The 24,617-nt window shown below is 37.3% G+C and overlaps 2 protein-coding genes across 7 annotated transcripts in view; one reads left to right on the top strand and one right to left on the bottom strand.

The window, feature by feature from the left end:
• Positions 1 to 10,007: 10,007 nt before the first annotated feature.
• On the top strand, positions 10,008 to 10,769 carry ATOH7 (atonal bHLH transcription factor 7). Its single transcript, XM_063434163.1, has one exon. It carries the CDS (start codon positions 10,133 to 10,135, stop codon positions 10,568 to 10,570), a length of 438 nt encoding a protein of 145 aa, XP_063290233.1. The 5' UTR covers positions 10,008 to 10,132; the 3' UTR covers positions 10,571 to 10,769.
• Positions 10,770 to 20,666: 9,897 nt separating this feature from the next.
• The window catches only part of MYPN (myopalladin), a 173,537-nt gene continuing 169,586 nt past the window's right edge, over positions 20,667 to 24,617 (bottom strand). For all 6 annotated transcript variants that reach the window (XM_063435064.1, XM_063435062.1, XM_063435063.1 and 3 more), the window contains 2 exons: positions 23,660 to 23,793; positions 20,667 to 21,431 (listed from right to left, as the gene is read on the bottom strand). In XM_063435064.1, the coding sequence (XP_063291134.1) occupies positions 21,262 to 21,431; positions 23,660 to 23,793 (304 nt within the window). In that variant the 3' untranslated portion in view covers positions 20,667 to 21,261. The remainder of the gene's footprint in view (positions 21,432 to 23,659; positions 23,794 to 24,617) is intronic.

Genomic DNA, 24,617 nt, shown 5'->3' with positions numbered 1-24,617 from the left:
TCTGGGATGAGAAAAATAAATTTACATAACTGGGCAGATAGCTAACGTAAGGAACATATGTTCGATCAACAAAGAATGATGCGTTTAATAATATACATTTAGTTCCAAAAACCACAAAACCAAAAACACAAACTTTTTTTTCTGGGTGTTTTATTTATACTGACTGCAAATCGCAAGAACAGAATTGTAAAATGATTGTCAAGGATAGAAGATGAAGGAACTGGGTTGCAGGACAAATGTGTGGATGTGTACATTATTATTATTATTTATAAAGAGCCAACAAATTCTGCAGCGCTGTAAAATGGGATAAACAGGGTTATTCATTAAACATTTAACCCCTTTTCCTATCAGAGAACTAGCCCACCTAAAATATTTAACCTGTTCACTGCTACATAGAGACTACCAGAGTATGTGACAGGCCCATCTTAATACAATGGAGTCTGCAGTGTTAGTACAACGCTAAGAGATACTAGTACAGCAGACATGTACTATCACAACACTAATAGTAAAACCTTTCTAATGCTTTCTGCTAATAGTATTGTTTTATGAAATGTCTACATGCACCATAAAAAGCTGAAATCCCACTGTATTTCGAAATTCTGTCCATTTTATGTTTGTTAACTGTAACAACCCAACAAACATTGACACAGAGTCATTTAAAATGCTTTCTTACCAGACGACCTGCTCCCCTTTCTTGCTGATTGAGTCTGATCAAAAGGAGAGAAAGGTCTGATACATTCACAGGTCTGGCATATTGTTTCTAATAGTAACCCATATGGTGTAGGATCTTAAAGGGAAATCATTTTAAACCAAATAAGATCAGTTTAACCCCTTAAGGACCACACTTCTGAAATAAAAGGGAATCATGACATGTCACACATGTCATGTGTCCTTAAAAGGTTAAAGGGGAGTGCTAGGCACCCATACTTGTTTGGGTTACAGTTGGATTATTTAAAATTCATTTAATTTTTTGCTCCATAAACTCACCACTTTAGCTCTCCCCTCCTAACCTTCCCATTCACTTAAAAGGGATTCTCTAGTGCCAAGAAAACAAACTCGTTCTGGCACTATAGATTTCCTCTTTGTTAAGGCCCCCTCCCGCAGCACTGAAGGGGTTAATAATCCCTTCTCACTTTCCTGGGACCAGCACCAATGTCCCTCGGTGCTGGCTCTGCTCCGACGCTGCTCCTCCACCACTGACATCCACCGGCGCGTGAGACCTAATGCGCATGCGCGGCAATGGCCGCGCTCACATTAGGATCTCCCCATAGGAAAGCATTATTCAGTGCTTTCCTATTAGGAAAATCTGACACTGGAGGTCCTGGAGGTCTGGTAAACAGCCACTAGAGGAGGAGATAAACCTGCAGGGTAATTATTGCAGTTTATAAAACTGAAATAATTACCACTGCAGGGTTAAGGGTGATGGGAGTTTGCACCCAGATCACTTTAACGAGCTGAAGTGGTCTGGGGTCCTACAGTGTCCCTTTAACCCCTTAAGGACCAAACTTCTGGAATAAAAGGGAATCATAACATGTCACACATGTCATGTGTCCTTAAGGGGTTAAGTATTTCAGCTCCTTAGCTGCAGTTTAACTCCTTAAGGACACTTGACATGTGTGACATGTCATGATTCCCTTTTATTCCAGAAGTTTGGTCCTTAAGGTGTTAAAGAAGTGCTGCTTCCCACTTGAAAGCTGTACTTTTATATCTAAATGCAAAAACACCTTCTCTTCCTGATTCTGTAAACTCCACGGACCCAAAGGATGTGGCAGGCGCGTCTCTTCCTTCTCTCCCATGTAGTGGTGTGCATGTCAGGTTAAAGGGCAGCCACTATCTCCAATCATGCACATACACACAATGGTGCTTGCAAAGCTGGAACTTCTCATTGAGCTGCAGTGCTGAAAATGGAGGGCTTGCACAGGCTGCAGACAGCAGGTCTGCAGCTATTGCATGCTGTTTTAGATATGCCTCCAGTGGACAAAATATGCAGCAATAATGCATGTATGTACTCATTGGGGGCATATCTACTACATTGTTTAAGGGATACTGGTGCCAGGGATACAAAGCTGGATTCCTGGCACTTTCGCTCCCTCTTCCTCCCTCCACTCTCGCGACCGCCCCACATTATATAAAGGGTTAAAAACGCATTATTTACTTACCTGATCCCAGAGGAGGCTCCGCCTCCTCTGATGTCACTCGACGAGGGGATGCTAATGCGCATCACCGATTAGGCATTCCTTGTAGGAAAGCATTGAATCAATGCTTTCCTATGGGGAAATAGCTAACGCTGGAGGTCCTGGTAACATTCCGGCTGTGCCTCTAGTAGCTGTCTAGGAGACATTACAGCACCAAGTACAATAAGGACACAGTACAATGAGCGGAAGTGGTCTGAGTGCCTATAGTGTCCCTTTACATATAAAAAGTCATTTAGAGTGGCATTTCAGTTGTTAACTCTCAGAGCAGAATAACAGCCACATTCTCTTATTTTTTTTATTTTTTTTATTCTTTATTTTTGTTGTGCAGATTGGTACAGTGATGCCGGCAATGCCACGACAGCAGAAGCAAGCAAGTCTTAGTCAACAACATAACAACAACATGGCATTTAGAAAAGCACATGTTTCAGTATTAGTAATTAGACAGGCAAATATGTCTTAGCAAGTAACTGAAACTAGACAAACAGGCATTGCATAACGTTTAGACTTAAGTTTCATATTGTGAAAAACCACTGGGTCGCAATCAACTGTACGGGCACCTTACCACTTGTGCATAGAGCGTAGTATGCTAGTGAGCGGACAAGACATTGTATGTGTCAGTGAGTAGTAGAGAGTGGTTGGGTAAGTAGCTCTCTATATTAGCTGTCATGTGGAGTACTCGTGATGCTATTAGGCGCTAGACAGAAAAGAAAAGTGCTAGTATGGCATAAAATAAAATAAAAGCTTGTGTCTTATCATGGGTCTGGAATGTATGCAGTGCCTAAAGAGCTGGTATTAATGATAGCCAGGAGTCAACCAACCCCACATATGGGCCATTGCAGGAAGGTAGTCTCATTAACTGATCTGCTTTGCACCCCAACACCCCGATAGGGATGTAGCTTGGTTATGTGCAGGAGTACAGAGTCCGGTCCACAGTGCCACAACCCAACACCTTCTCCAGTTTGGGTCTTGATGAGCTCTGTTGCCCCATTTCCCGGGTTTTCATCATTCCAGGTGGGTAGATAAGAGACCTGCAGGGACTCCAGAGCGCGAGGAACTGTGACTGTAAGTGGTTGGTGAGGTGAATGTAGATCCTCATGGACCCTTCGTTCAGATTTAGGCTTGTATGCCGCAGTGATTTGCAGGGTCGGTGGTGTGAAGGCCGCGGCTTGGGCGGGTTGTCTGTTGTTGATCCTCTGCCAGAATGCTTGGGTTTCCCTCCATGACTGGCCTGCTGAGCTTTTTTAGTTGTGGGGCTGCTGCCGTGCGGTGGCCATTTTAAGCACATCACACGGTCTAGTACTCAGCAAGGAGGTGCCCGTGTTGCAGACAGGTAAGAGCTCCCCGTGGGGACCGGGATGACCCCCACCGGTCCAGAGGGGGGGTGGCGGGGCTTCAAAACCCTGGGGCTGCAGTGATGTGCGCACTTCAAGGCGGGAGATCGGCCATCTCTCTCTACCTTCAGGCTGCTAGTCACGCTAGGCCACAGTGCTGGATGGGGTCTCATTTAGACAGATCGATTTTATTCAGGCTGGAGCTGATCCACCACCTGTAGTATCAGTTTGCTTCGAGTGTCTAACTTTGTTTGTCCAGGATTGAAAGCCTCATATTCTGTAGTTTGGATCGAATTTTGCAGGAGCTAGTTGAAGACACGTCCGGCCCCGCCCCCCCATTCTCTTATTTTTAAATATATTTGTTTTAGGTAATTCATGTATAGAAAGAGGGGTAATAGAGGGGTAATATATTGTTTACATCTTATGAGTCAGTCCATAATACAGGGTTATATAGGTATGGAGTGGCTCCAGGGCCGGACTGGCCCACCGGGATACTGGGAAATTTCCCGGTGGGCTGACGGCACCTGGGGCCGGGCAGACACCTGGGTCTGCTGGCTGCCGCAGGGGAGGTCTGATGGCAGCCGCTGGGGGAGCTGTTCTGTCTATGCTCCCCAGCGCGCAGCTTAATGAGACCGGGGCCGGAATATGACGTCATATTCCGGCCCCAGTCTCATTAAGCTGCGCGCGAGGGCGGGGGAGCAGAGACAGAACAGCTCCCCCAGCAGCCACCATCAGACCTCCCCCAGCGGCCACCATCAGACCTCCCCCTGCGGCCGCCAGCAGACCCAGCCGGTCACCCACAGGTAATATGTGTCATTCTGTCAGTGTGAGTGTATGTGTGTGTCTGTCTGTCATGGTGTTTGTGTCTGTCATGGTGTGTGTGTCTGTGTCATGGTGTGTGTGTCTGTGTCATGGTGTGTGTGTGTTTGTCTGTGTCATGGTGTGTGTCTGTGTCATGGTGTGTGTGTCTGTGTCATGGTGTGTGTCTGTGCCATGGTGTGTGTGTCTGTGTCATGGTGTGTCTGTGTCTGTGTCATGGTGTGTCTGTGTCTGTGTCATTGTGTGTGTGTCATGGTGTGTGTGTGTCTGTGTCATGGTGTGTGTGTCTGTGTCATGGTATGTGTGTGTGTGTCTGTGTCATGGTGTGTGTGTGTGTGTGTCTGTGTAATGGTGTGTGTGTGTCTGTGTCATGGTGTGTGTGTCTGTCTCATGGTGTGTGTGTGTCTGTGTCATGGTGTGTCTGTGTCTGTGTCATGGTGTGTGTCTGTGTCATGGGAGTGTGTGTGTGTGTCTGTCATGGTGTATATGTGTTTTTACTCACCTTTTTTTTTTCCTCCCCATGCCGTGCTGGTCTCCCCTCGACTGGCCCTGCCCCTATGGCTGAGATCATCAAGCTTGATGATCTCAGCCAATGCAATGCTCTGCCATAGGATTGGCTGCAAAGGCCCTGAATGTAGGTGCTGCACACTGTGCAATCACACTGTGCAGCACTGACACAGGAAGCACCTCTAGTGAAGGAAGCAATGTAAACACTGCCATTTCTTGGAAAAATCAGTGTTTACATTGAAAAGCCTGCAGGGACAGGCTATAGACACCAGAACCACTACATTAAGCTGTGTGTGTGTGCACCTGCTAGTGAGTGAGCTTGCGTGTGTGTGTGTGTGTGTGCCTGCTAGTGAGTGAGTGAGCTTGTGTTTTTTATGCCAATGAGCTTATGTATATCAGTGACATTGTTTGTCTATGAGGCTGTGTATCAATGAGCTTGTGTGTGTCAGTGAGATTGACTGTGTCTGCATGTGAGTATGCTTACTGTATAATTAAACGTTTTACTCTGAAAGGACCAATATTATATATTAGAAAAAGCAATATATATTCGAGATATATATATATATATATATATATATATCAACCATCTGGGGTGGCAAGAGATTGCCTTACATATTACATACGGCAATATATGGTGCAATGACTTATGGGGCTAGCATACATTTTTTTTCCAGGGCTGCTTTGTATCCCCAGTCTGGCCCTGAGTGGCTCTATGTATTGGTGAAATAAAGGGCATGCTTGTACCCATCATTGCCTGTAGCCCTCTACCACCCAAAACCAACAGCCACCCGCTGCTGTCATTTATGCTGGCAGAGGCTCTGCTCCTGGAGCTTCTGCTCAAATCCTTCCCACCAGAGTCTAAATGCTTACTGTCTAAGATCAGCTGACAAGGTCAGGAGAGCCAATGGAAGCAGCAGGTAGGCTTTCCTAAAGGCCGAGAGAAGGCAGGTAGTATTGCCTGACAGACCACAGGTAAGACGTCAAAACTTTACTAAATGTTTCAACAACTTATTATGGAGGGGCGGTGAGTGTGCCAGGGTAATCCCAGCACCACAACCACTGCATAGCACTTTATTCTTATGATTCTTGGATTGTTCTTAATGCATATTCATACACTGTGATTACACGTAAAGCATGCCCAATGTCAAATGTCCAGCATATCCCTGTGCCGATGCACTGTACTTAATTGTAGGTGCCAGGCAGATATAGAGTTATATGAAGCAGTCATTATACTTTGCAATAACATTTTACTAAACATTTATGGGGATATACATACATAGGGCATGTTTTTTTTTTTTTTTTAGCTTTTCACGCCATTCTGTCCATTTTCAATACAATAAATAAATAAATAGTAGGTGATATTTCGGTGTTCCCCATTTACAAGATGCCTTGACTTTTTTTTTTTTTAATACTTCATATATGTATATGCTGTGACCATGCTGCTTGTTAATCATGTTTTCAAGATACCATCTATATGTGACAATAGAATTATCAAATTTAGCTAATGAGACTAGAATGGCCCTTCTTGGGGACAAGATCTCAGCAGCCGATTAATGACCTCAATTCAACATCTGTCATGTTGGAGTCAATTATTTCTCAAGTGCATCCCATTGTTTGGGGATTATCGAGCCTCATTTCACATGTCCTGGCTTCTCTGGGGTAATGATCTGTTTACTAAAGCCCAACATTTCAGAGTCACATTCGCAAAATCGAAAAGTCGCCGAAGATAAAACCACAGATTTGAAAAAAGGGGGTAACAATGCTTTGTAAGTATGTAAACTTCTAATTATGGAACACCTAACTTTTGTTACATATATATGGATACATTGGGAATACACTTTATTTCTATAAATTAAGTTTATTTCACTACTAAAAATAATTATCTAATATATACCATATATACGAGGGATAGGCAACCGATGGCAAGGCTGCTAGACAAAAAATGGGCCATTTAGGCATTTCAGGGAATCTCCCTTGCTGTCCCGGAGTGCTCCAGGGAGCCTGCGGTCTGCACCTCCAGCAGGTGCAGACACCACAGCTAACCTGTCATCCTCTGATGTTTCTTGGAGAGTCAGAGTGTTTCTGCAGGTTACCATAGCAATGCTCTGTCTCACCAAAAAAGAGCCAGAGCAGAGACCAAGGGGCAAGTGGCCTGCACTCACAGAAGGTAACTATGAGCCAGCATTCAAACTTTTTTTTAAACTATGCAAAGACCCCTGAGGGTGATAGAGTCGCTTTAATTGTACATAATAGTCTATTCATTAAAATGTAAATCACTGGGAACTAAATAGTGAATTACAAAATATCCAGACTGGAAAACCAGGAGATTTGGAGAACGTTTTTGATTACATTGCAATATCTTACTAAAATTTGAAGCGATTTAGATGAGATTAATAAATTCATGGTTTAATGAATAGACCGCTAGAGTGCATCAATAGACAGCTTGTGATGATATGCAGGGGCTAACATCTGTTTGTTCAAGGAACCTACTTATTATGGATCATTCACTAAACTGAAGATGGTGGAGAATTGACAATATAATTATTTAAAATTTAGGCTAATTTGGCCTTTCACTGCATTCAAATCATTAGAGTTAGAGCTACACTTGCCAAAATCAAAAAGTCTAACAGCAATTTTGCTAAAACTCGTTACTATCCCTTAGCGAAACTCACCCCCTTGGATCTAGCTGCACTCTCTACCAATTACTTACTGCACACACTTATCTCACTAATTTTTCTTACATGGGTGCCTGGAAATGGGCCTTAGGAGAACCAATATCCCCAAAATAGTAAAAAAAACCTTATTCAATAATTGATCTACTCTCCATTAAACATTCTCTAGCAGGAAAATACACGCAAGATTGTTGTACGCTTCTGTCTTCCAATCAGACTTGCTTGTATCCCCCCTTCTTTGGAACAGTGCTTTCGAGGCTTTGGGGACAGGAGAGCTATGTATCATATGGACTAGAAATGCTCTGGAATCCGGGACTGTTGATTTACAGGCTCATTTACAATATACTAGGGCAGGGATAAGCACCCCTCGGCACTCCGGATGTTGTGGACTACATCCCCTATAATGCTCTTACACCTATAATGCTGGCAAAGCATCATGGGAGCTGTAGTCCAAAACAGCTGGAATGCCGAAGGTTGCCTATGCCTGTACTAGGGGATTACAGGTCACCCTTCTAGAAAGCAAATTCAAATACTGGACAAACGTAGTAGCAAATTGGTGGCACTTTGTTAGCTATGAGTCTTCCTGCCATAGATGTCATCATATGTTTGCTGGTCTTGAGAACAACGAAAAATTAGGCTAATTTTATATAAACTGGAAAAATAGCGTGCAGATGTATTCATTTGGATTTTTATTCACTGAAGAGTTTAGTGAATAATCATATGAGATGGAAAATTGACTCTAATTCGGCAATTTTGGTGTAAAATTTGCAATATTCTTCTTAATTTAACAGCATTTCAAATAGTATTAAGACGCCACCAAGTTTTCTGTTATTTTAAATTTACTTTAATCAAATACTGTTATGTAGAGTTATGTAGATTTTGCGCCCTTTTTTTTTACTGTGGCTGAGCCAACCATAGCTGTTCCCAATGAACACACCTATGTTTAAACTTGAATGGGATTATGGAGAAGAGGTTTACTACACTGAAATTCCAACCCAGTCCAAAGATATACTGAGACAAAGTTGGGGCTACTTTGTTTCTGTATTTCTCCTCCTCCTGAATTTCTTAGACTCAGGTCGGGGTCTAAGTATGAATCTTGATCCATTACCAGCGTGATCCTCCATAGACCGCAATGCTGTCCTTTCGCGCATGCACAAGAGTGCTGCTCATTCACCGACAGGAGCTGAAGCAAACCTTCTAGATCAAGATGGCCGCACCTATGAGGGACAGGTTCAGGTAAGTAAATTTAACTCTTACCTGTCCATCCCGGCTACTAAATCACCAGCAACAATTTCACTGCTGGGGGGTCTGTGTAAATTTGTCAAAGTCCCCAGACAGTGACAGTACAGCTTTAATAGGGGTGCAGATTAAACAACCTCAATTAATATAAAATACACAGTTATCAGCACATATAAAACATAAACAGTTTAAGTTGCTTTCAGGATCCATAAAGTCAACAATGTCAAGCAAACATCTGGGGAGGTAGTTAAAGGAACACTATAGGGTCAGGAACACAAACATCTGACCCTATAGTCCTGACGCTATAGTGTTAAAACCACCATCTGGAGAATATTTCCAGTTCCACTGCTTTGGTCTTACCCTTATAATTCCAAATCTGCTGCTGATTACTATATTTGCAATTCAGTTTTTAATTCACTAGATTTCAGTGTTTGGGGAAGAGAGCCTAAACAGTCCGCTCATGGCTGCTAACTGACACAGAGAAAGATTAATTCTTGTTTATTAATTTCTGTACTTTTATTTATAATTTGTTTATTCACTGTGCACCCCCACAATACTACTAATCAATTTAATATTTCTTAACTTTTATCTCCAATGTATAGCCATTTTGCACATGATTATGCATCCTTCTTACACACAGTATATGTATTTAAATATTAATCTACTGACCTCATTGTATTCTCTTCTTTGGGAACACAAGGGATTAGTGCCATCATCACATTATAAAGATACAAATCATTCCTTAAATTCTGAAATCACTTTTACATAAAAAAAAACTTCCCATTCAGTAAGCAATATAAAGACTAGTGAGTGGCAGTGATCTATACAGTATATAAACCATGTGAGTTGCTAATTGATTTGTTAATTAGATTTCGACCAGATAGAGGTGTACAGATGGCACAGAACTGCCTGAACAGCCTCAGCTAAACGCTACCACCAGATACATGCTGTACATTAGCAAAATCGCTGATTTCCCAGCATATAGCTCCCAGGGTGGGGATGGGCTGGTATGCTAGTTTTGGGACGCCTGCACACCTGCTACCATCTGCTTAGACTTTATAATCCCCACTTACATAAATAGAGGATCTTCATAAGGGACAGTGCACTCTTCAAAGAAGGTGCTTGCTAGATGATTTAAATGATCTCTCTGCTACAAGGATCTGGAAAGAACTGAACTCATTGGGGCAATGCATCTTTAAACATTTTATTTTTTTGTGAAAAAAAATATCACAATTATGGAGTAAGCAAGCACTGAGTTTCATCAAGAGCATCTGAGATTTCTTGATTTTTGTTTTCCTCTTCAAGACTTGTGTCCTCTTAATAGAGTTTCTGCTGTGAGGACTCTCAAATAAAAGTGGACTCTGTAGAGATGAAGTCAGATGCATCAGTTCATGATGATGATTCGTCTGCTTCTGAGTTCCAGGGGGAAGACCAGCTAATGGAAAGATGTTCACTCAGGTGTTTGCCTGGCAGGGTAGAAGGGTCCACCAAGAGAAGACTTGCTGCTAATGCCAGGGAGAGGAGAAGGATGCAAGGACTTAACACTGCTTTTGACAGTCTAAGGAAAGTGGTACCCCAGTGGGGAGAAGACAAGAAGCTTTCCAAATATGAGACTCTGCAGATGGCTCTGAGTTATATTATGGCACTGGACAGGATTCTTACAGAAGCTCAGAGATACAGGAATGATGGAGAGTGGACAAACCTTCATAACTGTGAACATTTCCAAGAAGAACAGTGTCAGAATTACCTGGACCTCAGATCTCCAAGTGTCTGTGACAACAGAATCCCAAAATCTTTTTCCCATTAGTCCTTTTGATGATTTAGACATAAAGCAATATTTATTAATCAGATGATAAAACAGCAAAGGAGGTAACATTGATAGGATTACATGGTGATGTTGTGGCTAAGCTGATATTTTGTATCAAGGAGTTTATAAGGACTGAAACCTTCACATTCTAAATGATAACAAAGCATGCAAGTGTCTAATATTTGTCTCTGCTCTGGAACTCTTGTAATGATGAAGATGTATACTTTTCATATTGGAAACAGACTTGTTCCTCAGGCTATTTCAGAAGTGACCATATATGCACTAAATGTATATATAGATTGATCAAATAATAATGATATTCATATAGAGTACAGGAGTAGCTACAATTTATAATCCATTATAACAGTACAAATATTTTGGATATTATTTAACCCCTTAAGGACACATGACATGTGTGACATGTCATGATTCCCTTTTATTCCAGAAGTTTGGTCCTTAAGGGGTTAAAGAAAGGGGGGCGGGGAGGGTCACAGCACCTTACTTATACATGAATTGAGGGACTTATTAATTTTATAGGGACTTCATTTGAGTTAAAGATTTACAATGTAGAAAAATAATTCTATAGTTTGGAAAATGACCAGTTCAGTCATTTTCTAAACTTGTTTTTAGTAAAATCTCTGGTTTGAAATTTTGAAATTATTATTATAATTATTTTGAGAGAGGTGTTTAATGCTTATCAACAGGAATATATACATGTACTCATTTAATTTACTAACAACTCATACACCCATCATCCTTTGATTCACTGAGGATGATGGGAGCTGTAAGCATGACAGTTGTAATGCTAGAACTGGTTATATAAGCTCAATTCATGCCTAATATAATACAGTCCACTTTTTTTTTACTCAATAAACTGGACTAATACATTAAATGTACCATGATATAAGTTTCTGTAACACTGTTTTTTTTAGAAGTTAATTTGTTATTTTAACCTGTAAATTACTTTTAACATATTTTCAGAATAAAACATTGTGATTTAGTTTTAAATAAAAATACGTTTCTCATTCCTTGTTTAACGATATCTATTAATTGTTGTATATTTTTCTCTCTACATATGGTGTGTCTCTTATTTTGTGTAGTTGAATGTATTGTACAGTGTTTTGGTGATTTAAAGACAGATAGGGGTGACTTATGTGCCAAACTGAACATTCAGTTGCATATTTCCATAATTCAACTGCACCCAGAACAGAAGCTGGAAGGTTATTCAATAAAGTGTAATTTGCTGGAAATTTCAAAAGAATTTCAAATTTTAGACCCAAACAGTCAAACTGGAAACATCTCTAATGCAGCCATGTTTTCAGTTTAACTATGGTGGCCTAAAAGTTGTAATTCACATTTTAGTGAATAATCCTGCCGATTTTACAGTCTTGATGGTACTGGATTATTTTGCCAATCCAAACCGAGGGCATTCGGACTTTACTCTATAATCCTGCGTATTAAAAGAACTTTAAATTATGTCCAAATTTATTTTAGTACAATTTTACTTAAAAGGAAACAAGACTGTATTCATAAAAAAAGAGAGAGAAACTGTGATGAATTGACCAGATAACTGCAAATTTTACACCAAATTAGCAATATTGAAAAAATTCTAAAACTACTATTTACCCCGATTTGCATTTTTTTTTCCCGTCTTTGGTATTTGATTGGTTTCTATATTTTCAACAATTCCCAGTTTAGAGGATTGCAGAAAGAAAACGGTGGTCTATGCCACCTCTGTGCTGTATTAACAATACTTCCTGTAACCCACAGCTTCCCTTGTATATTAAAACCACACTCACATAACAAAGCATGTTCCATAGCACAAGTCTTAAATATATTAAAGGTGAACTGTGATATGACGACTGCATTCGGTCTGACAAGGGCCTCAATTTGATATTGTTGGATACGCTTTACAAATGATTTATTATGTTTGGATAAAAACTTTTACAATTATTTAATATTATGAAAAATATTATATATATATATATATATATATATATTTTGTTTTTTTTAATCTTTTGCTATATTGATTTTTTACATAGATATTATATGTTTTGAAAATGTAAAATGTCTAAAAAAGTATTGGAATAGTTTATCCCAAAATATTAAATTATTTATAAAACTTGTCCAACAATATTAAATTGAGGCCCAAGTTATTTGCATATAAGCAGGTTATTAGACAATGGATTACACTGTGCACTATTAGGGTTATTCGAAAAAGTGAGAATTCAGAGTGAATTCAAAGTGAATTTCAAATTCAAGGTCAAAATAGCAGAAACTGAAACATTCTCCAAGTCCGCTTTGCCTTCCGTTAGGCTACTCTTGCCCTAAATTTGAAATTCTATTTGAATTTAATTTGAATTATCACTTAGTAAATAATCCTGTATATATCTTTTTTTTTTTTTTTTTTTTTAAATCTTTTTATTAATTTTTTATAAATAACATGAAAAATACATTACAGCACCGTGGGAGGTAGTACAGAGAAGACAAAACCACCTCCCTCGGAAGACAATACAGGGCAAAGGGAATATCCAATGACATCAGGTTATATCTCGAATATAACTCTAAAAATATGTACCGAATTTTAGATATACTAATGATATAACATATCTTTTCAAGATTTAAGGGTCCCCATACCCATATACATACAAACAAATTAATAGCCGGTCAGAAATACAACATTAAGTTATCATGATCAAATTCCCATTTCAAGTATCAATAACTAATTAGCCAACATTGCCGTTGGCCGTGTATGATCGGAACCTGATCAGATTGTGGCCAGATTATCCCGAGAAGGACTATTCCTTAATCAATTTTACATCGAGACTATGAGTTTTCCCAAATAATTATTATACTATCATATCCGCTCTTTATTTCTGTCGTTAGGCTAAAGGTAAAACGACAGATTACCAGCATTTATTCATTAAAAAAAAAAAAAAAACATGCCTTTTTAGCGTCTCCAATTGAGGTCTTGAATGGGCTTTAATTATACTATTGACATAACAGGTCTTCTCTATTGTAGAAAACCCATACCTAGATATATATCTAATGTGGAAACATGTATAGCTAATCAAGAACTCAACATTAATTAGTCCTGTCCATATTTCCATATCAAAGATAGGAAAAGAAGTAAATTTAGCATATTTTACTATTTTCCTTATAAGATCAGGATATAGACAGAGTATGGCCCATAACCGCAACCACAGATATCGACTATTATATTATACAAAGTGACTGTAGATAGTCCCATAACAATAACCAGGTTTCACATCAGCCCTTTAATCCTGTCAATAAGGTTAACATAAAACGTCAATTTATCCCTATTGGGGTAGTCATTGTTAAGTAGGATTCCTTTTTCCATCTCCAGTTGGTAAATTAATTGGGCCTTAACTTGGTCAGTATTAGGGATCAAAGTATTTTTCCATGATCTTGCGATAAGAGTTTTAGTTGCTAGTAAACAATGTATAATTATAATTTCATAAAACTCCTTAATTTCAGTATCCAAAATATGGAGAAGCGCGATTTCAGGTTTGTGCTCCAATCTAGGGCCACCAATCCTATGAATTAAGTCAAATGTGGCAATCCACAAAGGCTCAATTCTGGGACACTTCCACCAAATGTGGAGCAAAGATCCATCAAGTTGGAAACAGCGCCAACAATTTGGTGGATTAGATACCGACATTTTCGCTAGCCTAGATGGAACCAAATACCATCTATACAACACTTTGATAAAAGTCTCCAAAATATTTAAACAATGGATTACTTTTTTAGTCAACATAAAAGATTTACACCATATATTAAATGGGATGGTGATTGTCAACTCATCCTCCCATTTAGTTAGAGCTTTTGGGATATCTGGGGAGCCCTTTAGTTTTATTAGTTCAACCGCAAGAGAAAACACATTTTTTACCCTTAGGCTAGAGAAGATTTTCCTAAACAGTTTTCCGACTTGGCCATTTAGTACTAGTAGGTTTTCTTTAAGAAAACTCTTTATACGGAGATAGTTGAATATTTCTTTAGAGGGTAAATCTAGCGAAACTTTAAGAGCTTCAAAACTTTTTAGTTGTTGATCCTTATAAAGATCTTTTATCTTATAGTTAGAATCCTTATACCATTTAGCTAGATTAATCTCCAACATATATTGTTCCAGAAAGCTTAAGGGTATATACTCATAGATTTTTTTTATTAATTTTTAGTATTTTCTTTATAATATTCCATTCTTTTAGTATTTGAGAAAGGGTTAGAGGGAAATGATCATAGGTCTCAACTGTTTGGTTGTTTTGATTGCTATCTCTCCATAGGAGAAAATCCAAATTATCTATACCCGTTCTAGTTACTTCAATCTTATACCAGGCTTGATTTTTTGAATCACTTAGTTGAAGATTACTGGCATGTATCAGCATGTTCGCCTGATAGATTTGAGAAATTAGAGGGTATCCCAATCCCCCCTGTTGGGCTTTTTTGGATAGAGTAAATGTATTAATTCTTGGTCTCTTTCCTCTCCAGATATAGGATGTAAAACTACTTTGTAGCATAATAAGCCATTGTGTAGGTATCGAGAGAGGAAGCATCCCAAAAAGATAAGCCCATTTAGGGATAATATAGGCTTTAATGGTGTTGATCCTTCCCCACCAGGAGATTTCATGAACTCTCCATTCCTTTAAAAGGGCATTAGTTTCTTTTAACAATTTCATAAAATTAATTTCCATAGTCCTTTTTACATCTGCCGAAATAATAACCCCTAAATATACAAACTCTTTTTCTGTCCATTTAAAATCAAAGTCTTTCTTCAATAGAATTAGCTTATCTCTTTGAAGATTGATAGACAAAGCTATTGTTTTATTCATGTTCAAACTATAGTTTGAAACATAGCTATAGTTATTGAATTCTTGCATTAGATGTGGTAGGGAAGCCTGCGGCTCTGTGATAGAGATTAAGATGTCGTCTGCGTATAAACATATTTTCCATTCGTCATTATCTATACCCAGTCCTCTAATCCTATCATTTTGTCTAATGTTATTCGCCAGCGGTTCAATGGATAAAACATATAATAGGGGGGAGAGAGGACACCCCTGCCTCGTCCCGTTATTAATGCTAAACCAATCCGAGCAGATATCATGGGTTACTATACGGGCTGAAGGGTTCGAGTAGATGGCCCCCACTGCATCCAGGAACCACCCCTCAAAGCCAAACTGTAATAGGGTTCTCCTCAGAAAACCCCACCCGACCCTGTCAAAGGCTTTTTCAGCATCCACAGACAGGGTCAGGAGGGGGATTCTCTCTACCTGTGCCCAATCCAACAGATTCAGAATCCTACGTGTATTATTAGAGGAGTGTCTACCCAACATAAAACCTATCTGATCCTGGTGGATAAGTGAAGGCAGAACTGTCTTTAATCGTTCCGCCAAAATTGCGGCAAAAAGTTTGATATCAACATTAACCAAAGAAATAGGGCGATAATTACTAACTTCATAGGGGATTTTACCTTGTTTTAGAATAGGAGTAATATGGGCCCTTAATAGGTCTAAGGAGGCAAATCCCTTAATCGCCATTTCATTAAACGTGTTTGTCAGTAGCGGAAGAAGTTGCTTTTTAAATACCTTATAAAACAAATTCGTGTAACCATCTGGACCGGGGGCTTTTCTGTTAACAAGTTTATCAATTGCTAATTCTACTTCCTCCTGCGAAATAGTTCCATTAAGTCTTGTCTTCTGTTCGCCCGTTATTTTGGATAAGTTAGATTTTTCTAGGTATTTCTGAATTTTGTCTATATCGGGAGACTTATTCAAATTATATAAATTCTCATAAAAGGACCTGAATTCCCTGGCAATTTCGTCTGGTTTGTAAATAAAGTTTTTGCCATCTCCTAATTTAGAGATCTTTTGGTCTGACCTTTTTTTCTTTAATTTATTTGTTAACATTAAGTCTACTCGATTATTCTTATAGTAATATTTGATATTAAGTTTTTTTAAGTTATCCTCTATCCTATTTTTAATCAGCACATTTATCTTTTCTTGGCAGATTTTGATATCTATCGCTCTCGTCTCCGAAAAAGATTGCTTATTGGCTTTAGCAAGATTATAAAATTCTATATACGAGTCTGACAGCATCCTATCCGCATTCTTTTTTTGATAACTTGCTAGTTTTATCCAATGTCCCCTGATAACCACTTTACAGGAACACCATAGACATTCCATAGATAAATCCTCCGATCTATTCTCCTTAATAAAATAATTGATAAGCGTCTCTATATGTTTTACATTGGAAGTATCCTTTATTAAATAATCTGCCAATCTCCAAATCATAGGGGGTCTTTTAGTTCCCTTTAGGTCAGCAATTACCATGTCATGGTCAGACCACGTGTTTTCAATAATCGAGATTGTAGATATTTTCTGAACTAGTTTTAAGTTACCTATAATCATGTCTATCCTGGCTGCTGAGTTATGAGGAATTGACCTATGTGTCACATTCTTTTCATTCGGATGGAATAATCTCCAGCAATCGAACAGATCTGCTTTCTTTATCACTCTGTTTAAAGATGCTGCCTGTCTTTTCAGGGATTTATCTATTTTTTGATTTTTAGCCAATTGTTTATCCATTAAGATATCAAAAATACAATTAAAGTCACCCGCCATCATGACTATACCTTTTTTTACTTGCTCCACCATTTCTAAGATTTTAACCAAAGTTTTAATTGGATCTTTATTAGGTAGGTACACATTAACCAGGGTATACTCCATTCCATTCAGTTGACCTACCAAGATAATAAATCTCCCTTCTGGGTCTAGATAGTTAAAACAGCAATCAAATATTACTTCGCTGGAAAAAATTATTGAGACACCACATTTTTTTTTATCAGGAACGGAGGCAGAGTAAATCAAAGGGTACTTTTTATATGACCAAAAATTCTTAGTATTCGCCATCCAGTGGGTTTCCTGAATAAACCCCACTTGTATATGTTGTTTGAGAAGGGTATTATATAGATAACCTCTCTTAACAGGGCTGTTGAGACCTTGTGCATTAATTGTTAAGACTCTAACCATGTCACCACCTGAGATTCTTCCTCAGGCTCCCTGACCATAAATGCAATATATCCAACCGGCTACACCAAATACATACATGACAAAACAACAAAAAAACATTCATATTTACATAAGAGTCTGGGGTACAAAAAAGTACTCCAGTTACTGGGAATCGCATAGAGTCCCACAGGTAGGGGTGTAACGATTCGGAGACGCTCGTTTATATAAGAGAAAAAGAGACAATGAGGAGGGAAGAAAAAAAAAAAAAAAAAAGAACAATAACACTCCCCTTTCAATAATAATATATCTACTGGATTTCCCAATATCCAAACATCCATTTTTACCAATTAAATAATTAGTTTTCATATCAACCTGGATATTATTGTAAGATGATTTATCCTATAGTCCTAGGCCCTATATAACATCTTGGGTCAGACCTCATTTTATATATAAAGTAATATGTGAGAATAGAAAAAATAGTCACAAAGGCATAGCAATAGATGAAAAACCCAGGTATACGTACTTTTCCTTTTTTTTTTTCTTTTCTTTCCTCTTTTAGAGAACATTATATCACTTCCAAACCCTCAAAGTTTTCCCTGTTGTTTTTTCCCATTATCCAATCAAACGTTTGTGTAAAGACTAACACTTGTATCCTCTCTGTATATTTCCCTCATTATTTTTCCCATTATCCATTAAAGAGTTTTATATGTAGACTAGATATACATAAGTTTTTTAGAGAAAATTATCTCACTCCCGAGCCCTCAGTATTTTCCTTATTATTTTCCCCATTGTCCAGTCAAACGTTTATGTAAAGACTAACATTTGTGTCCTCTGTGTATATTTTCCTTATTATTTTTCCCTAAATCCAATGGAAAAATTTATGTGTAGACTAACAGTGTATCCTCTGTGTGAGTGTAAAATAGCAAATTTATGTGTAGACTAGCAACGTATCCTGTGTGTATAATTTGCTTAATGTTTTTCCCATTATCCAATGAAGAATTTGTGTGTAGACTAACAATGTATCCTCTGTGTAAATGTAAGATTATTATTTTATCCTTGCTAGACATATATCAAAAGTGCACTTAATCTCTGTGGCCTAATTTTAGTAAAAAGTATCCATATGACCTCCAAGTGAGTGCTAGGTTAGTTATGCCATGCTTACTAAAAATACTAAATGTGCACATGGTTAGTGTATCCAAATTACTACTTAATAAAGTTTGGATGAAAAAAAACAAAAAAAAAAAAACAAAAAAAAAAAACAAGAAAAACAAATGAGGATGAACTATTAAACACTCATAATAATATGTGTTATCTGAGCTATCTCAGAGTATGTGTTATCTGTGATATCTCATATTAGTGACCTATCCCCACAATATTGTTATAACAAAATATATGATTATCTATCCGCAATTCGGTTTAGGAGCCAGTTGAAGTAATAAAACTTAATCATTCGAATTAAGCGTGATAAGGAGATAGATATTAACTCAAAATCAAATGATATAACCCCTCAATACCCCTCAATACTTAATGTGCTGGAGGATTGACTACATATCATTAGCTGTCATCCAAGCATGGGCAGTCTCTGCTGTCTTAAAAGACTTCCATGTATCTTTATAGGAAATTAGTAGGGCTGATTGTGAGTTCCATTTGAACTTTAGGTTGTATTTCTTCAATCTTGGAAAAATTGTAGAAAATAGGTTTCTTCTTTGCCTGGTTGTGTATGAGACATCCGTAAGAACTTTAATGTCTTTAAATTTTTCATCATTCGTCGCAATCTGTCTTGCTGCTTGTAAAATCTGTATCTTAAGTTCGGACGTAGTAAACACCGCGATTACATCTCGTGGAAAAACTTGATTTGATTTCGAGTGAGAATTCAGAGTGAATTCAAAGTGAATTTCAAATTCAAGGTCAAAATAGCAGAAACTGAAACATTCTCCAAGTCCGCTTTGCCTTCCGTTAGGCTACTCTTGCCCTAAATTTGAAATTCTATTTGAATTTAATTTGAATTATCACTTAGTAAATAATCCTGTATATATCTATCCATCCTTGCTTCTGCTAATGGTTTATCTTAATATTCCACAGCGGTATAAACCCAACTGTTGTTCTAAATACCATAGTTTTACATTATTTGCTAAACTCCAGTAGTAGTCCTGCACTTAAGAGTTTATCCTCAATAACTTATATACTCTCCTCTGCTCATCCACTTACTGGTACAAACACACGTAGTTTCGGTAAATGTAAAATCACAAAACTAGATCTTGCCTATAAGACCAATAAGCTGCGTGAAAGGGTTTGAGATTGATTACCTTTATTGACCCAAAAATGAAATTGTTGTTTTGAGAAAGCATAATCCCAAACCCTTTGGCATAGCCTCGGCAAGTGATTTTTCTCTATTATGTAAATTGGGCTAATAGAGTGTCCCAAACCAGGGTTAGACAAAATGCAAACCTCTGTCTGTTATAGTAATGCCTTGCCAGTGTTTAGTCCTGGTGTGCAATTATCAGTCAATATTGATTAGCTTGCCATTTCTAGTTTGATATCGAAAATAATAATAATAAAACTAAAATTAGGGTGTCTGAAAAGGTACCATGTTATCAGACACAACGCATGTTTTTGACTGATAGTGACTGCTTAGGAGTGAGCTAAATGATCACTGAGAGATCTGAAGAAACCCATACAATTTAGGTAAAGATCTCCAAGATAAAGACGTCTCATTCACTTAGCTTGAATTTAGCATTACTCATGAACGGATTACCAACAGTTTCTTCATGAATAAATATCTGTGTTTTTGTAGTAAATAGTGCGGATTAACATTTTAATAGAAAATATAGAATAAAGATAAAACATAGTCTATCTTTATAAATATTCCCTCTTCTTTAGACAAAAAAAGTTAATAATTTCACACATGTATAATTTCCAATTTTTTTTTTTTTTTTACTTCCCCATCCAAGTAACTGGAGAAATAAGTGTTAAGAAAACTACATCTACGTACCAACAACGTCCATTATTAGATCTGGAATTTTATGAAAAATAGAACTGAATCATAATAAAATACATAGAAATGGAGTCTAAAATATATGCACTATGTTGCCATTTTATTTGATGATACAACTCAATTATCAATTGACATAGACAAGCTTCCAGGATTTAAATACTAGGAGGTGTCACAATCGCCTTTGTAGCATCTACAGTGTAAGCATCACTACAGAACAATGAATCTGGTACATAAAAATAATACATATTTTAATATAATATCTATAGTTGACTTTTAGAATTCTGCATGTGAACATAAATATTAAATAGGGAAAACACAGTTATCAAACATATCACACTGCCAGTTTTGTCAGTGACACAGCTACCCGCCATGGTGCATATCACTGGAGTGTACAGGCAAAATTAATGGCAAATCTATTTAACCATTTCTGTCGCTATGTAGATAGCAACGAATAACAAGCCCCTATGATGTAAAAGTGTGAAACATACTACAAGTCGGTGGATAAAAGGGTCAATAAGGAAAAATATAACGGAAACCGTACAGTTCTCTTTTGTTTTGCTTTTTTTTTTTTTTCATCATTTGTTCTCTTTAAAATAAAATAAAAAATAGGGCAATTTGTAAACTTTCCGGCTATATTTTCTTCACAGTTTTCGTTTTACTGTAGCCAACTGATTTCACAGCTCATCACTTTCAACCACATCCCGTGCTGGCGAGAAACCCTGAAATGCTTCCGCTAAAGTGGAACTGCTGAGGAAATCTGAGGTGGGATTGGAGAAAGTGGAATAACGGGTACCAGAAGATCGGATTTTTTTGATTGATTGCGGAATCTGATGGTGCCATTGAGCTGAAAGAAACACAGTTGGATCAGAAACATGTATCTGTGTCTTTTAAATATTATCTTAGTCCAATAAAAAAACAAAACATAATTGCATAGTCAAATAGATACTACCAATACATATACTACTCTGAATATATTCAAATATTTTGGCATCTTGTCTACTGAACTAATATGTCTAATACGATCTGTATATATTTTATATATTTAATTTAACTTATGGGTTATTATAATCACAAAATCCCATTTTACTGTATGCTACAGGAAAAGTTATTTCATGATAGTTCTCTTTATAGAACCATCATAATTATGAGCAAATAGTGGTCAATAAAGTCACTTATCAAACAAACATGGAAAATATTACCAAACAATATCAGTTCTATTGTCTAAAAATGCTGTCATAACTCAGAGATTACATATTGTAAAATGAGTTAATAATAAAAGTTCTGTGGCTCTTTGTAAAATCACAAAAAAATGGTAGTTTAAGAATAGAAGAATATACCACAACTGCAGCGCCTCCTCTGATTAAATCACCACGTATTACCTTTATCAATTATCTAGTGACAATTAAATGTCAGTAATAAATTCATCAGTTAAACACGACACAACTTTTGTGCATTTGAGAGGTTTTTGCCTCATATTCATGCTCATATTCATTAAAAAAAATGTCACTTTCTGTAGTGTAATCCAACCCCCTATGCCAAACTTTCTCATTTCACAAAGCAACCTCCTTATTAGACGTACTGTGAGCACACACGCCAATAAGAGTTAAGTGGGAGCAGAGGTGCTGATATGACTTCACTCCACAGTCAGTCGTCACTGTACTCATACTGTCTGACCCCTTTCCTATTTAGCTCAAAATAGCAAAGACAAAGCAAAGACGACGAGATGTTCAATGCAGTTTTAGATACAATTTTACAACCCTTATGTAGTTGTAAGCAAAAGTTGCTTCATGAATAAATATATTTTAACATTTACTAACAAATACAGAAATAGATAATACATTGTCTAACTCACGGCCAATCTCTGTCCTATAATGATCTGTTCTCTTACCCCTTAGCATAATTTTCAATACTAATTAGAGGACCGTGATTGGCTGTGGGGGAGGATTCAAGTCAGAAGCTCAGCTCACACTGATCTCCCAATGGCTAAGCTACACAGCGTATCTTCCAATCAGGAAGAGATTTGGTAATAGAATAGACGTGTCTAAGCAGTGGTGTTTTACTGTAGAATGATGAAAAAAAAGTTTTTTTCTTCATAAATCTAAAAAGATTTGATTGCAGGGAAAAATACAGCATGGATTTGAGGTCAAAACCAAAATTAAAGGGACCCTATAGTCACTAGAACAACTACAGCTTATTGAATTTGTTCTGGTGAGCAGAATCATTACCTGCAGGCTTTTTGCTGTAAACACTGTCTTTTCAGAGAAAATGCAGTGTTTACATTACAGCCTAGTGATAACTTCACTGGCCACTCCTCAGATGGCAGTTAGAGATCCTTCCTGGGTCATGGCTGCCTAAAATGCATCAAAACATTCAGTATCTCCTCCCTCTGCATGCAGACACCGAACCTTCCTCAGAGATCCATTGATTCAATTCATATCTATGAGGAGATGCTGATTGGCCAGGGCTATGTTTGAATTGAGCTGGCTCTGTCCCTGATCTGCCTCTTTGTCAGTCTCAGAAAATCCTATGGGGAAGCATTGTGATTGGATCAGCCAGAGGAAGTTCACAGGCAGAGGCAACAGCTTCAGACTTGAATACAAGTAAGATTTTACTATCTTTAGGGAGGCAAAGGGGGCCAAGGGGGCTAGATAGTGGTTTTAACACTATAGTGTCAGGAATACATGTTTGTGTTCCCGACCCTATAGTGCTTCTTTAAATACTCTTAAGGTATGCTGATGTCCAGAATATCCCTTTAATAACTCAGGCAATTAAAAAGTACTATGAGTACAACTGCTAAATGCCAATCATTTAATTACAATTTTATGTATTTCATTTATTTTGAATTGTTATTTGGGTGAGCAAATTCGTCGATGTGTCCATGCATATGTCACTTGTTCCTCTTAAAGTTCTAATACTTTTAATAAAGAAGAGTTTTTAATTAAGTTTATGCTGATGTTTTTAAATAATTAAAAATTGGTTCAGCATTGTGTTAAATAAAAATTTAAATAAAAACAACTTGTACGATTACCAGTCACTCTAACCAAAGTGCAGAATGCCTTACAAAAAACATACCATATATATCAAGTCTAGCCGTACAGGAGACAATCCCTGCCTCATTCTTTGCAGACAATGTGTACCATCCAGCATCCTCCTTCCTTGCAGGCTGGATAAGGAGACAGACATATCCTGTGGTATCTTGATGCATACTGAAAACAAAAATAATCTCCTTTAGATAATTGTATTCCAAATTAATGCTACATCCCTAATACAATATTTTACAATATATAAATTGTTGTATGAGTATACATAAATCTGTTTAGTTTTTCACAATTGTTTTGTGTGATGTACAATTATGTTTCAAATATACCCTAAGTTGGGTTTATCTCTGTTCAAATAATCATCCATACAACCAATTGCTTTATGCTATGGAATAAGAATATTTTAATGCAAGTAAGGCTGCTGGGAGCAGACATTAGGTATTTTCCAGAGATCACTTAGAAAGCAGCTGGCTAAAAACAAATGTAGGCCTCGATTTAATATTGTTGAATAAGTTTTTCAAATTATTTAATATTTTTGGCTACATTTTTTAAACTGTTTTTTTTTTTTACAACATATTAAAATATCAAAAAATAAAGACATAAAAATCAATATATCAAAAAAGTTTTACAATATAATATATTTTTCTTAATATTAAATCATTTGAAAAGCTTATCTTACAATATTTAATCAAGGCCTTAATAAGGCAAAAAATATTCCAGCAGACATCTCTAATATTTGTCATTAGCAATACATAATTCACAAGTTAATAACACTAATGGTAAGAGCGATACAAATATTGAGATTTCTGTTGTTTTAAATAAAATAAACCTAAAATGTTAAAAGTCAAAACTTAATGTACTGTTTCAATGTATTCAAGTATCATAACCTAAAATCAAGGTGGTCTCATAATTAATGATGGATCAGACTTTAAATAGGTCATAACACATCTTTGGATCTGTTTGATTAACTGTGTTGGCAATCAATACTTTTC

This window comes from Pelobates fuscus, chromosome 10 (genome assembly GCF_036172605.1).
Source record: "Pelobates fuscus isolate aPelFus1 chromosome 10, aPelFus1.pri, whole genome shotgun sequence".
Taxonomy (NCBI): Eukaryota; Metazoa; Chordata; class Amphibia; order Anura; family Pelobatidae; genus Pelobates; species Pelobates fuscus.
This window is presented reverse-complemented; position numbering and strand designations above follow the sequence as displayed.

What these genes read in the sequence shown, in the direction of transcription:
- ATOH7 (XM_063434163.1), top strand. Translation starts at nt 10,133, where the DNA reads ATGAAGTCAGATGCATCAGTTCATGATGATGATTCGTCTGCTTCTGAG.